This window comes from Bos grunniens, chromosome 5 (assembly GCF_055505025.1).
Source record: "Bos grunniens cultivar Pamir isolate PY7600 chromosome 5, Bosgru_T2T1.0, whole genome shotgun sequence".
NCBI classification, from domain to species: Eukaryota; Metazoa; Chordata; class Mammalia; order Artiodactyla; family Bovidae; genus Bos; species Bos grunniens.
The window spans coordinates 25,749,360-25,761,954 of NC_141169.1; the positions used below are offsets into that span (position 1 = coordinate 25,749,360).

Here is a 12,595-nt window from a genome sequence, read left to right on the forward strand (position 1 = left end):
TGAAGATGGAAATGATTCTTGGTTATTCAGTTAGAAAAATGTTCACCAATGTCCACCACAAATGTAATGATTTAAAATGTGCACTTGCTGAAACAATTAGAAACAAAGCATGAAAAGTTAGGAAAGGACTTCCCTCATAGTACAGTGGATAAGAATCCGCCTGCCGATGCAGGGGACACGGGTTCAATCCCTGGTCCAGGAAGATTCCACATGTTTTGGAGCAATTAAGTCAGTGCACCACATCTGCTGACCCCACGTGCTGCAAGTACCGAAGCCCCAGCGCCTAGAGCTTGTGCTCCCCAAGCGAAGGCTGCAATGAGGAGCCTGTGCACCACACGGAAGAGCAGCCCCCGCTCACCTCAACTAGGGAAAGTCTGTGCCCAGCAACAAAGATCCAGGGCAGCCCCCCCAGAATTAAATAAATAAATCATTTAAAAAATCAATCGATCATATTAAAAAAATTAGGGAAAGGACATATTAATACTTGATTGCCTGTGAACTGTCATTCATACAGATCACTCTAGTGGGTAAAACTCTGTGCTTATGTGCTCCTCATACTGTGGCTGATTTCATTTCTTTTGTCAAACAGCACTTACGTAGACAGTACTCAAAGTTCTGTAACTGAATACCTGTTTTACTTTATAGACTGCTACAGCCTTTAACAGTCTTCTGCAAAAAATGCTGCACCATGTTGCACAGATGTTACTGGTTGTCTTCATTCTGATTTTATGAGTAGAATCTGGGCTTTAAAAATTCTTCTCTTATTCTTTGAAGCATGTTGAGTACTTCCTAATAGGATGGATAGTTCTGAAAACAAAGCGCTGTTTAAACTTGCCCCTGTAGTTCAACTTCATCAGTGGTGACTATGAACCATTATGAAGAAAGTAGCAACTTGCTTGTGCCTAAAAGGAGAAATTGGAACTGGAAGGTGTATTATATGGGGACTTCATGGGCTTAATTAATCTAAAACTAAATCTTAATGTGTTTGCACATCTGTTCATTTTTTTCAGCATTTCGAAACACCCAAGAAATACTTTATTACTAGTATTTTCCTGTGCATTAACCTCTAAATGTGAAAAGTTACTGAACTTCTTTTTAAATACATAAATTTAAAAAATTAATGTAGATGCATTTTCTGACTGTTTACTGCTCTTCTCTGATGTATACAATAAACTCGTATATAGAGGGTTGCATTAAAATATTAACTTCCAATGTGCATCATGACAAATACAGAGAATGAATATGAATTTTTTAAGCACACAACAAAACAGTATATATCTCTCACTAAAAGGCTGAACAATCTTAAAAGAAATCAACCCTGAATATTCACTGGAAGGACTGATACTAAAGCTGAAGCTCCCATACTTTGGCCATCTGATGCAAACAACCAACTCACTGAAAAAGACATTGAGTCTGGGAAAGACTGAGGGCAGGAGGAGAAGGGGATGACAAAGGATGAGATGGTTGGATAGCATCACTGACTCAGTGGACATGAATCTGAGCAAACCCCAGGAGATAGTGAAGGACAGGGAAGCCTGGTGTGCTGCAGCCGATGGGGTCGCAAAGAGTCAGACACGACTTAGCAACAGAACAAGAGGCTGAATACTACATTAACAGTCTTATATTGGGGAGTGGGTGGTAGACACAGCACTAAAAACTTGCTCTGTATCATCTCATTTAATTCTTTTACAGTCTTGTGAAATATTTATTATTATCCCGATTAAAGAAACAGAATCTTTGAGAGGTACTTGACTGCTGAAGATCTCACAGCTTGTATGCTCTGCTAGTGTGTTATCAGGAATTATGCCAGGTGTCAGCCTGTCCTCTGTGCACAGGATTTGGCTGGCAACGGAACTAGAACATGGAACCCATACAAAACAGCGATTGCATACAAGATGGGCTTTCTCACGCATGGAGCTTATTTCTAATTCATGAGCTAGGTGAATACTGGATTAGATAAATACTATGTTAGGTGAAGCCTTTATGCTTTCTAAATTCAAGATTCAGAGTCCAACTGTGGGTTTTAAAAGTTTCAGTTAGGGTTTGCAGAAATAAAGGACTCCCTTATTGGATTGATATTCATCGCTTCAAATGTCTGCAACTTGTATAGCTGAACTGTAAAAATAATGCTACATTTCACATGAAATGATTGGGTTTTAACTTCTTTCAACAAACTTGAAAGCCATTTAATTTATTTATTTTTTAAATTTATTTTTATTTAGCTGTGTCAGGTCTTAGTTGGATCTTTAGTTGTGGCATGTGGGATCTAGTTCCCTGACCAGGAATTGAACCCTGACCCCCTGCACTGGAAGCACAGAGTCTTAACCACTGGAACACCACGGAAATCATTTGAAAGCCATTTTAGCTCTAAAATACATGTGCCTACTTGCTTTCTCATTAGATTTTAAAGGATTTGGTTACTTTTGTTATTTGCTCCCAGGCCTCACCTAGGGTCAAGACCTTCCATGATCTGGCCCTAACCCTGCCTATCCCATTTTCTACATTCTGAGCATCAGTAAAACCAGACTGTTTAGCTGCTTGTGCTTTGCCTATACTGACCCTCTGTCATGCCTCTGCTCTACTGCTTGCTTGCTCTGTCTTTGGGGCGGGAAGGGCATGGTAGGATTATCGTTACCCCTTAGGTGTGTCATGGATGGTAAATGACATCTTGGGAGAACAGTGTTTAGCATGGTGAAAGGGAAAGTGAAGTCGCTCAGTCGTGTCCAACTCTTTGCGACCCCATGGACTGCAGCCTATCAGGCTCCTCCGTCCATGGGATTTTCCAGGCAAGAGTGCTGGAGTGGATTGCCATTTCCTTCTCCAGGGGATGTTCCCAACCCAGGAATCGAACCCGGGTCTCCCGCATTGCAGGCAGAAGCTTTACCGTCTGAGCCACCAGCATGGTACTTAATGTATATTAAGTGCTCAGTAAATGTTAACTGTCCCTGACATGACCAATATTATCAGCGTTCTTACCACTCATCTCTCTACATGGATTACCCATCCCCCCCACCTGCATATCCAAATTCTCCTCATCACTCAAGATTCTACTCAAAGGCTCCCTTGTTGCTGTTGTTCAGTCACTCAGTCATGTCCAGCTCTTTGCGACCCCGTGGACTGCAGCATGCCAGGCTTCCCTGTCTTTCACTGTCTGCCAGAGTTTGCTCAAACTCAAGTTCATTGAGTCGATGATGCTACAAATCCTTTAAAAAGTTTTTCTCCCTCCTCAAAACTTCTTCAGCATTTCACTTCTGTACAAATCCAATAACACTTTCTTCTTTATTTTCTATTGATTAATAGTATACATTCTTAATCTCTCTTTGCAGACTTGAAGCCCTTGGAGGGCAGGGACCAAGTCTGTATTTCTGGCTGTGACTGTATCTCTGTGGATGGCAGATAACAGTTGTTGGTTGAAGAAATCATTCCATGGCTAAGGGTCTGGGAGCACTGCTTGTTTAGCAGCATTATCTGCTGACAATGCTTCAGATACCAGAAACATTGCCCTCGTGGCATTTACCACTTTTCTAAAAATTCATTATCTTCACCAAATATTACTGAAACAATATTAAGATTGGGAGCTCTAGGGATTCTCAGGTCCTGGAAGTCTTGGCAGATGTCGGCCCATCTGGTTTGCTGTACATGTGGTGGGAGGAAGCAAGGCATCTCCTATGGCTTCTGAATGCTGCCACCTCAGGGTGGGTTCCAGTGTAGAGATCAACCACTCTTCCAACCACTGCTCCCCTTCCCCACGCCTTCTAGACCTGGAGGAAGATGACACTAGGGCTTTCTCTGCCTGAGGTAGGAAGCACTGCTGTTTGTAGCTACTCCCAGAGACACAAATGCATAGAGACCGTGGCTTTTTATGCTGACTAAGAAAACAAGAATATATTTCTTTTGAGAGGATTACATAAGAAGGCAATGGAAGCAATAACTCCTGGCCCTCATTTACCATTTCCAGAGTCAGAATTTTTTTTAATTAATTTTTTAAATGGAAGGATAATTGCTTTATAGAATTTTGTTGTTTTCTCTCAAACCTCAACATGAATCAACCAAAAATATACATATGTTCCCTCCCTTTTGAACCTCCTTCCCATCTCCCTCCCCATCCCACCCCTCTAGGTTGATACAGAGCCCCTGTTTAAGTTTCCTGAGCCATACAGCAAATTCCCGTTGGCTATCCATTTTACATATGGTAATGTAAGTCCAAATAGGAAAAGGAGTACGTCAAGGATGTATATTGTCACCCTGCTTATTTAACTTATATGCAGAGAACATCATGAGAAATGCTGGGCTGGAAGAAGCACAAGCTGGAATCAAGATTGCCGGGAGAAATATCAATAACCTCAGATATGCAGATGACACCACTCTTATGGCAGAAAGTGAAGAGGAACTCAAAAGCCTCTTGATGAAAGTGAAAGAGGAGAGTGAAAAAGTTGGCTTAAAGCTCAACATTCAGAAAACGAAGATCATGGCATCTGGTCCCATCACTTCATGGGAAATAGATGGGGAAACAGTGGAAACAGTGTCAGACTTTATTTTTCTGGGCTCCAAAATCACTGCAGATGGTGACTGCAGCCATGAAATAAAAAGACACTTACTCCTTGGAAGAAAAGTTATGACCAACCTAGATAGCATATTCAAAAGCAGAGACATTACTTTGCCAACCAAGGTCTGTATAGTCAAGGCTATGGTTTTTCCAGTGGTCGTGTATGAATGTGAGAGTTGGACTGTGAAGAAAGCTGAGTGCCAAAGAATTGATGCTTTTGAACTGTGGTGTGGGAGAAGACTCGTGAGAGTCCCTTGGACTGCAAGGAGATCCAACCAGTCCATTCTGAAGGAGATCAGCCCTGGGATTTCTTTGGAAGGAATGATGCTAAAGCTGAAACTCCAGTACTTTGGCCACCTCATGCAAAGAGTTGACTCATTGGAAAAGACTCTGATGCTGCGAGGGATTGGGGGCAGGAGGAGAAGGGGACGACAGAGGATGAGATTGATGGATAGCATCACTGACTAGATTGACATGAGTCTGAGTGAACTCCGGGAGGTGGTGATGGACAGGGAGGCCTGGCGTGCTGCGATTCATGGGGTTGCAAAGAATTGGACATGACTGAGCAACTGAACTGAACTGAACTGAATGTAAGTTTCCATGTTCCTCTGCCTACATCTCACCCTCTCCTCCCCGCTTCTCATGTCCATAAGGCTGATCTCTATGTCTGTTTCTCCATTGTTGCCCTGCAAATAAATTCTTTGGTATCATCTTTCTACTTCTACTACTACTACTACTAAGTCGCTTCAGTCGTGTCCAACTCTGTGTGACCCCGTAGACGGCAGCCCACCAGGCTCCCCCATCCCTGGGATTCTCCAGGCAAGAACACTGGAGTGGGTTGCCATTTCTTTCTCCAATGCATGAAAGTGAAAAGAGAAAGTGAAGTCGCTCTGTCGTGTCCTACTCTTAGCGACCCCATGGACTGCAGCCTACCAGGCTCCTCCATCCATGGGATTTTCCAGGCAAGAGTACTGGAGTGGGGTGCCATTGCCTTCTCTGATCATCTTTCTAGACTCCATATATATATGCATTAGTATACAATATTTATCTTTCTCTTTCTGACTTACTTCACTCTGTATAGGCTCTAGGTTCATCTACACCATTAGAACTGCAGAGTCAGAAATTTCTGACATACAATCAGTGTTCACTGAAGAGGTAAAAACAGAGTCTTGATTCCTAATTCAAATTCCTTCTGCTAAATGGGCAGCCTCTTGGGAAGCAGATTGGAGAAAACTCAAATGATTGAATCAAGGCATGTAAGTTTGTCTCAGTTTTTTAAAATCTTTTGGCCATACCATGGGTCATGTGGGATCTTAGTCCTCCCACCAGGGGTCAAATTCATGCCCCCTGCATTGCAAGCGGACAACCTTAACCACTGGACCACCAGGAAAGTCCTGTCCAAGTTTTAAGAAAGATTTTTCACTGACAGCACATAAGTGGCAACACCTTAACTCAGTCTGCTTAGAGAACTCTTACATGAAGCGACTGAACAGCAGGCTTTGCTCAGCATTTGTAGGTGGACTGAATGAGATATTCATCTAAAGCGCTTTCAAATGTAAGCTGAATCATGAATTATTAAGACAAATGAAGCTGGTTACCTGACGGGTGGACTGCTGGCTGGGGTCTTCTGAATTTGACGGAGAGGCAAAGGCTTAAACATACCCTTTAGTTTTAGGAAGGTGTTTTGGTATCGAAGATATTCCTTATTCTCATTGCTTTCCTTTGTACTTTGTTTCAAAGGAAATTTTGCTGTTGAGATTCTTCTTCTGACCACTTTTTGTGGAAACTTGGGCATTTTGCAAATATGTCGGGTTTCTATTCCTAAAACATAAACAGAATATACTTTACTGCTTAGTGAACCTAGGTCACTATAGGTGGAACTATATGGACTAAGTTGGCTGAAATAATCTGGACACTCCTTCACCCATTTACAGAATTGTCTTTCTGTTGGTTCTTTTATTTTAAATGCACTACGTGGTCTGTTCAGAGAATATATAGCATCTATGTAATAAACAAAGAAAATTTTAGGTTATCAACAGATCTGATCCATAGGAGAGATTGTCTGTACTTACCTTGTACCAGCTAATGTGCTAAGTACTGTAAATACATAATCCCATTGAATGAAGTACCTTCACGAGGTACTCTTATTTTTATGATATCACAGGTAAGTCCAAGTCCACTCAGCTAGAAAGAGGCAGAACCAGGCTTTGAGCATAGCTATTTAATTCTGAAAGTTGTACCATAGGATTAGACATAGCGCTTCACAAATTTTTCTCATCAAATCAAAAATTGTAGACTATAAACCCCTATATATAATAGATCATTATCATAGAAATATGATATAAAAAGAAAGTATGATGTATTTGTATGGCACACAGTGGTAAAATTACTAGGCTCCTTGCAGGTGGAGTCAACAATCTGAGGGGCTCAATCACCCCAGCCCAGCTGGCTGCCCGAGGGCTGAGGGGTTCCATTTTTCAATTTCTGTGTTAAACATCTGTGGCACATCCTTTGGGGAACTCTGCTATATACTATGCATGTGTGCATGCTAAGGTGCTTCAGTTGTGTCCGACTCTTTGAGACCCCATGGACTGTAGCCCGCCAGGCCCCTCTGTCCTTGGGATTCTCTAGGCAAGAATACTGGAGTGGGTTGCCATGCCTTCCTCCAGGGGATCTTCCCAGCCCAGGGATCGAACTCACATCTCTTATGTCTCCTATTGGCAAGCAGGTTCTTTACCACTAGTGCCACGGGGGAAGCCCATTATATACCACAGTAGGTAGCAAATCACCTCCTCAAATGGAGAAGCTTGCCTTTTAGATTTAGCATACAGTTGATGCTTATCACTCACAAATTCTATATTTGTGAATTTGCCTACTTGCTAAAACGTATTTATAACTCCAAATCAGTATCTGTTGCACTTCTGTGGTCAGAGTGACATGGAGAGTGGTGGAACTTTTTGATGGCTTCATGCATGTTCCCAGCTGAGATTAAACAAGGTGATGCTTTGCTTCTTGTTTCCCTGCTCATACTGTAAACCAGTGTCCTTTACATGGTCTATTTTGTGCCACGTTTTGCACATTTTTATGCCTTTTGTTGGTGATTTTGCCGTTTAAAATCACCTGCAAGCTTAGTACTGAAGTGCTGTTTACTATTCCAAAGTGCAAGAAGGTTGCTATGTGCCTTCATGATAAAATGCTTGTGTTACTGTTCAGGCATGGTTCATAGAGCTGTTGACCATAGGTTCACTTAATATATCAACAGTATGTATTTAATAAGGTGTCTTTATACAGAAACACATATAATGTAGATTATATATTGATCAGTTGAAAATATTGTGACCAGAAGCTTTCAAGAAGCTTGCTCTCTGTTTCCCCAGGAGTGGCAGTTTGATATCACTAATTCAGTATTGGTAGAGATGCTACAGAATCTAACTACCATGTATAATGAGAATCCACTGCGTTATGTCACCAGTCAAGAATTGAAACAGTGACAGGTAATCAGAAACTGTCACCAAATACAAGCTGTGAGTTGCCATTACAGCAGCACATGCCAATGTGAGGACATGGGCCCCTTTCAACACAGCAAGTTAACAAAAGACATTAGCAAGAACAGAGGTTTGGGTGGAGAGATTGAGTGGTGATGGTTGAGGAGCAAAAGTACTTTCTGATTCAAAAAATGAATATGAAAGCACCTTCCTTTATGAAAACACATAAGTTGGCCAAAAAGATTATCTTTTCCAAAAAGGAAGGAAATAAAAATTAAGGTTGGCTCCTTTGATTTTCTTACAATGGCAGATCACCTGGATCTGTGTTAAGGATCTATAGTGTATAGCACTTCCAGTTTACAAACTCACCCCTTGGGAAACCTTGGAAGGAAGAGGCATTTAAATGTTAGTCTGCTAGAAGTCTGAATGATGGAAATGGATTATGTGGAACAACACAACGGATTCTATAACTGACCTAAGGCAAATCTGTAGTGATCAAGCCATTGAAGTAGGATATGCTTGGCCTTTGTCTGTAGTCCTCTCAATTTAATAATGGCCACCACGTCAGACATAGGGCTTATGTCCATTACTGGATCAAATGTAGCTATATCCACTGAGTCTGTTAAACTTGAAGGCTTCAAAACAAGAAATGTTATATATGTTTATTAAAAAGAGAGAGGCAGTTTGATAATTTATATAATTATCAAACATCGGATCATTCATTTTCTCGTTCATTCATTCAGTAGGTTGTCCAACAAACGTTTTCCTAGTGTCATTTACAGGCCAGGCACTAGGAAAGAAACAAGGACTAAAGATATCTATCTATTTATCTATACATATATGTCATGTTCCCTTGTGAATATGTGACACTGACACTGTTCCCTTGACACTGTTCCCTTGAATTACACATTTTAAAATTATTAAAGGGTAAATATCGTGTTATAGGGTAAATATTATGTTATATATATTCTAGCATAACAAAAAATGAGGGAAGAAAAAGCCATGTTCTCTAGGAGCTCATAGTCAGCTCAGAAGAACTAGACAAATAAACACTAGGGTAGAGCACAAAGACTATGTTATCAAAAGTCCAGAGTGTTTTGAGCACAAAAATAGAAAATTTACCACTTGCAATACTGAGTCATTTAGCAGAAGAAAGTTTCAAAGTAAATAATGAAGGCATTAAACTTTAAAATAGATAGTAGTATATATGATCTGTTCACAATGAATTTGGATATATTAGAGTAGATACTTAGGTTTGGATGAGTTTATGTGACTAGGAAAATTGCTAACATTTCAGTTTTATATACATCCATTATGTATTAGTCACTCAGTTGTATCCAACTCTTTGAAACCCCATGGACTGTAGCCTGCCAGGCTTCACAGAATACTCCATGCAAGAATACTGGAGTGAGTAGCCATTTTCTTCTCCAGGAGATCTTCTTGAACTTGGGTCTCCTACGTTGCAGGCAGATTCCTTACCATCTAAGCCACCAGGGTATACATAATTAGAGAAAGAATTAGAGAAACATTTATGTATAAAACATATGCATAACTGAAATCATTATCCAGGTGTAATTTGCACAATTTGAGTGTATTATGACAGGGACAGGTGAAGATATGAGAGATATTCTGAACACAAGAAGAATGTGAAGAAGGGAGAGAATTAAAAGACCCATAAGGAGAATAATGAAGTAGATGGTGAGGTTTTGAGGAATTTGGTCTACAGAAATCAGGCAATAAAGATGAACCTGGGAAAAAAACAACCTTATCTGAAGGATTCAGACTTGAACTCTCTTGTCATGATGACTCTAAAAAGGACTTAGAGAACCCATTTGAAAGCTTGATAAAAATTACCCCAAAAATGCATGTCTTAGGTCCTGAGCCTCAGCCTCAAAAATAAGGAGATGCTGGATAAATAATTCCCAGAAAAGTTTAGAATTTAAATAAGGAAATAAAGTAAATCAAAGCTTTAATGTGTATAAAGCAATTTTGAATCACTGGGATACTCGTGTATTTGTTATGCTTGCAATATTAAAGCTATTTTGGTAAATTAGAGAATCTGAGAGATTCCTCTTGGGCTTTCAGTTTAAACTGAGTTGACTGATTTTATACCTGTGATTATTAAGTTTAAAAGTTCAATATAATTTAACTAAGCTCAAAACTATAATTGGAATATTTAAGAGAATTTGAGATTCTCCCCAAATTTAATTTATTTGCTTTATAAAAGTTAAAAACTAGAGAATATTTTGTTTGAGTATAAATATGCATTTGAGGTACTTAGGAGCAAAATATATAAAAATACACACACTTTAAAATATATAAGGGATTATTATTCATTGAGTTGTATATAAGTCATTGTTAAAGGAAGTTTAATCAGTTCAGTTTGAGTTAATCAAATATTAATCAAGAAAAAAGGAGACAGTTGTTATTTTAGTAGAGTTTAAAATAGAATAAATAGGTTTTTATTGACTTTTAAACTTAACAAAAACTGGGTGTTTAATGGTCACTCCAAAAAAATTAGTTTTAATTTCAACACTAAAGTGATTGCATTTTTCTATTTACAAAAATTTCTTGGGTATTAAAAACCTCCACATTGATTCCTTGCTTTCTTAAAGCCTCTCCCCATTACATGTTTACTAAGTTGGTTAATCACTACCAAAGAGAATTTCTTTTAAGTTTTTAATAGAATGAAATTGACATAGATTTATGTGTCTTCTTTGAGAGCTTGTTTGGAGGTCCTAGCAGGGGAGCGCAGCTACTCGTATACCCTTGACCGAAGACCGGTCCTCCTCTAGCAGGGATGGTCGTCCTCTTCGACCGACCGAGCGCGCAGCTTTGGTAGGGACACACATGGAGCGGTGAGGGAGGAAGGGGACACCCGCCTAGCCAGCCAGATCAGCCGAATCAACCCTGGCGATCAATGGGGTGACAGATGTCGCAACCAGATCGCCCTCACATCCTATGTGTCTTCTTTGAAGAAATGTCTATTCAGATCTTTTCCCCAATTAAAAAATTGGTTTATTCATCTTTTTATTATTTAGTTGTAAGGGTTCTTTATATTCTAAGTCCCTTATCAGATATATGATTTACAAATATTTTCTTCCATTCTTTAAGATGCCTTTTACTTTCTTGATGATATTTTTTCCAACACAAACATTTTAAATTTTGATCAAGTCCAATTGATCTGTTTTTTAATTTCTTTTTTCACTTGTGCTTTTGCTGTTGTATCTAAGAAATTATTGCCTAATCCAATATCATGAAGATTTACACCAATGTTTTTTTCTTTCTTTTAGCTCTATTATTTAGTTATATAAAGTAAGGACCAGATCCAACTTCCTTCTGTTGCATATGGATTATCCAGTTTCCCAGCACCATTTTTGGAAAAGACCATTCTTTAATTGCCTTGGAAGTGTGGCCAGAGTTTTTTATTAAGGAAAAAACTTCATCTCTCACATTTCCATAGGAGGGTCCTTCGTATCCTCTCTTCAAGAAATCTCATGAGGGTGGGCGTGTCTTGTTCCTTCTTCCATCCCCTCATTCTCTCACATGGGAGGATACAATTTAGCTAATGCAAGAGCAGACGATGGTTACTTAACCTGACCACATTCTCCAAAGCGGCACCTTTTCAACAGTTTTTAGGATATGTTGTTCAGACAATTGTTGGGATTACAATGAAAAAGATTTTGTTAAAGCAGAGTAACAGAAAGACCCTGAAATAAACAGGGAAGGCACAAGAAGATTTTCGTTTAAATATCTTCTCCCACAGTAGCCAAGAAGTGCAGGTGAGACTCTGCCACACTGGACCACCTTTCCTTATTTGGGTCAGAACACAGTTTGCTCTTGCCGACCACTTGCTCATACGTAGCATGAGTTTGCCCTGCATATGCTATTCCCGTGTGACAAAACCACCAGTAGATGTGTCTCCACTCCCTGTTCCCATTTGCCAGCTTGCGCTTTGATGGACAGGGTTACTAGTTTTTTTCCATTAGGGGAAGGATTTAGGAAACTCCACTTTGGCCTCAGGTTCGAGCTATCTTCTCCAATCCACCTCTACCTAGGAGGACTTTCAGTAACAGATGCCTTGATTTCTTTTTTTATTTTTAAAATTTATTTATTTATTGGTTGCCCTGAGTCTTTGTTGCCCTCGGGCTTTCTCTAGGTGTGGCACGTGGGTACTGTTTTCTGTTGTGTGCAGGCTTCTCACTGTGGTGGCTTCTCTTGTGGAGCACAGGCTCTAGGCACACAAGCTTCAGTAACTGCAGCGTGCAGGCTCCGTAGTTGCGGCGCTCAGGCTCTACAGTGTGGCCTCAGTAGTTGTGGAGCACAGGCTTAGTTGCTCCCCGGCCTGTGGAATCTTCCAAGACCAGGGATCGAACCTGTGTCTCTTGCATTGGCAGGTGGATTCCTATCCACTGCACCACCAGGGAAGTCTCAGTGCCTTGACTTCTATTTGGCTTCTTATCCCTGTTTGGAATCAGATTCAAAAAGGAGGAAGAAAAAGGGGTTTCCCTAGTGACTCAGATAGTAAAGAATCTGCCTGCAATGCAAGAGACCTAGATTCAAA

General features: G+C 40.2%; 1 protein-coding gene across 1 annotated transcript in view; it reads right to left on the reverse strand.

The window, feature by feature from the left end:
• Window positions 1-12,595, reverse strand: part of LOC147371436 (uncharacterized) — a 144,147-nt gene that overhangs the window by 55,577 nt on the left and 75,975 nt on the right. Inside the window, exons 10-11 of the mRNA XM_086403685.1 lie at window positions 8,507-8,666; window positions 6,145-6,367 (exon numbers count right to left, since the gene is read on the reverse strand). Coding sequence (XP_086259811.1) covers window positions 6,145-6,367; window positions 8,507-8,666 — 383 coding nt within the window. The remainder of the gene's footprint in view (window positions 1-6,144; window positions 6,368-8,506; window positions 8,667-12,595) is intronic.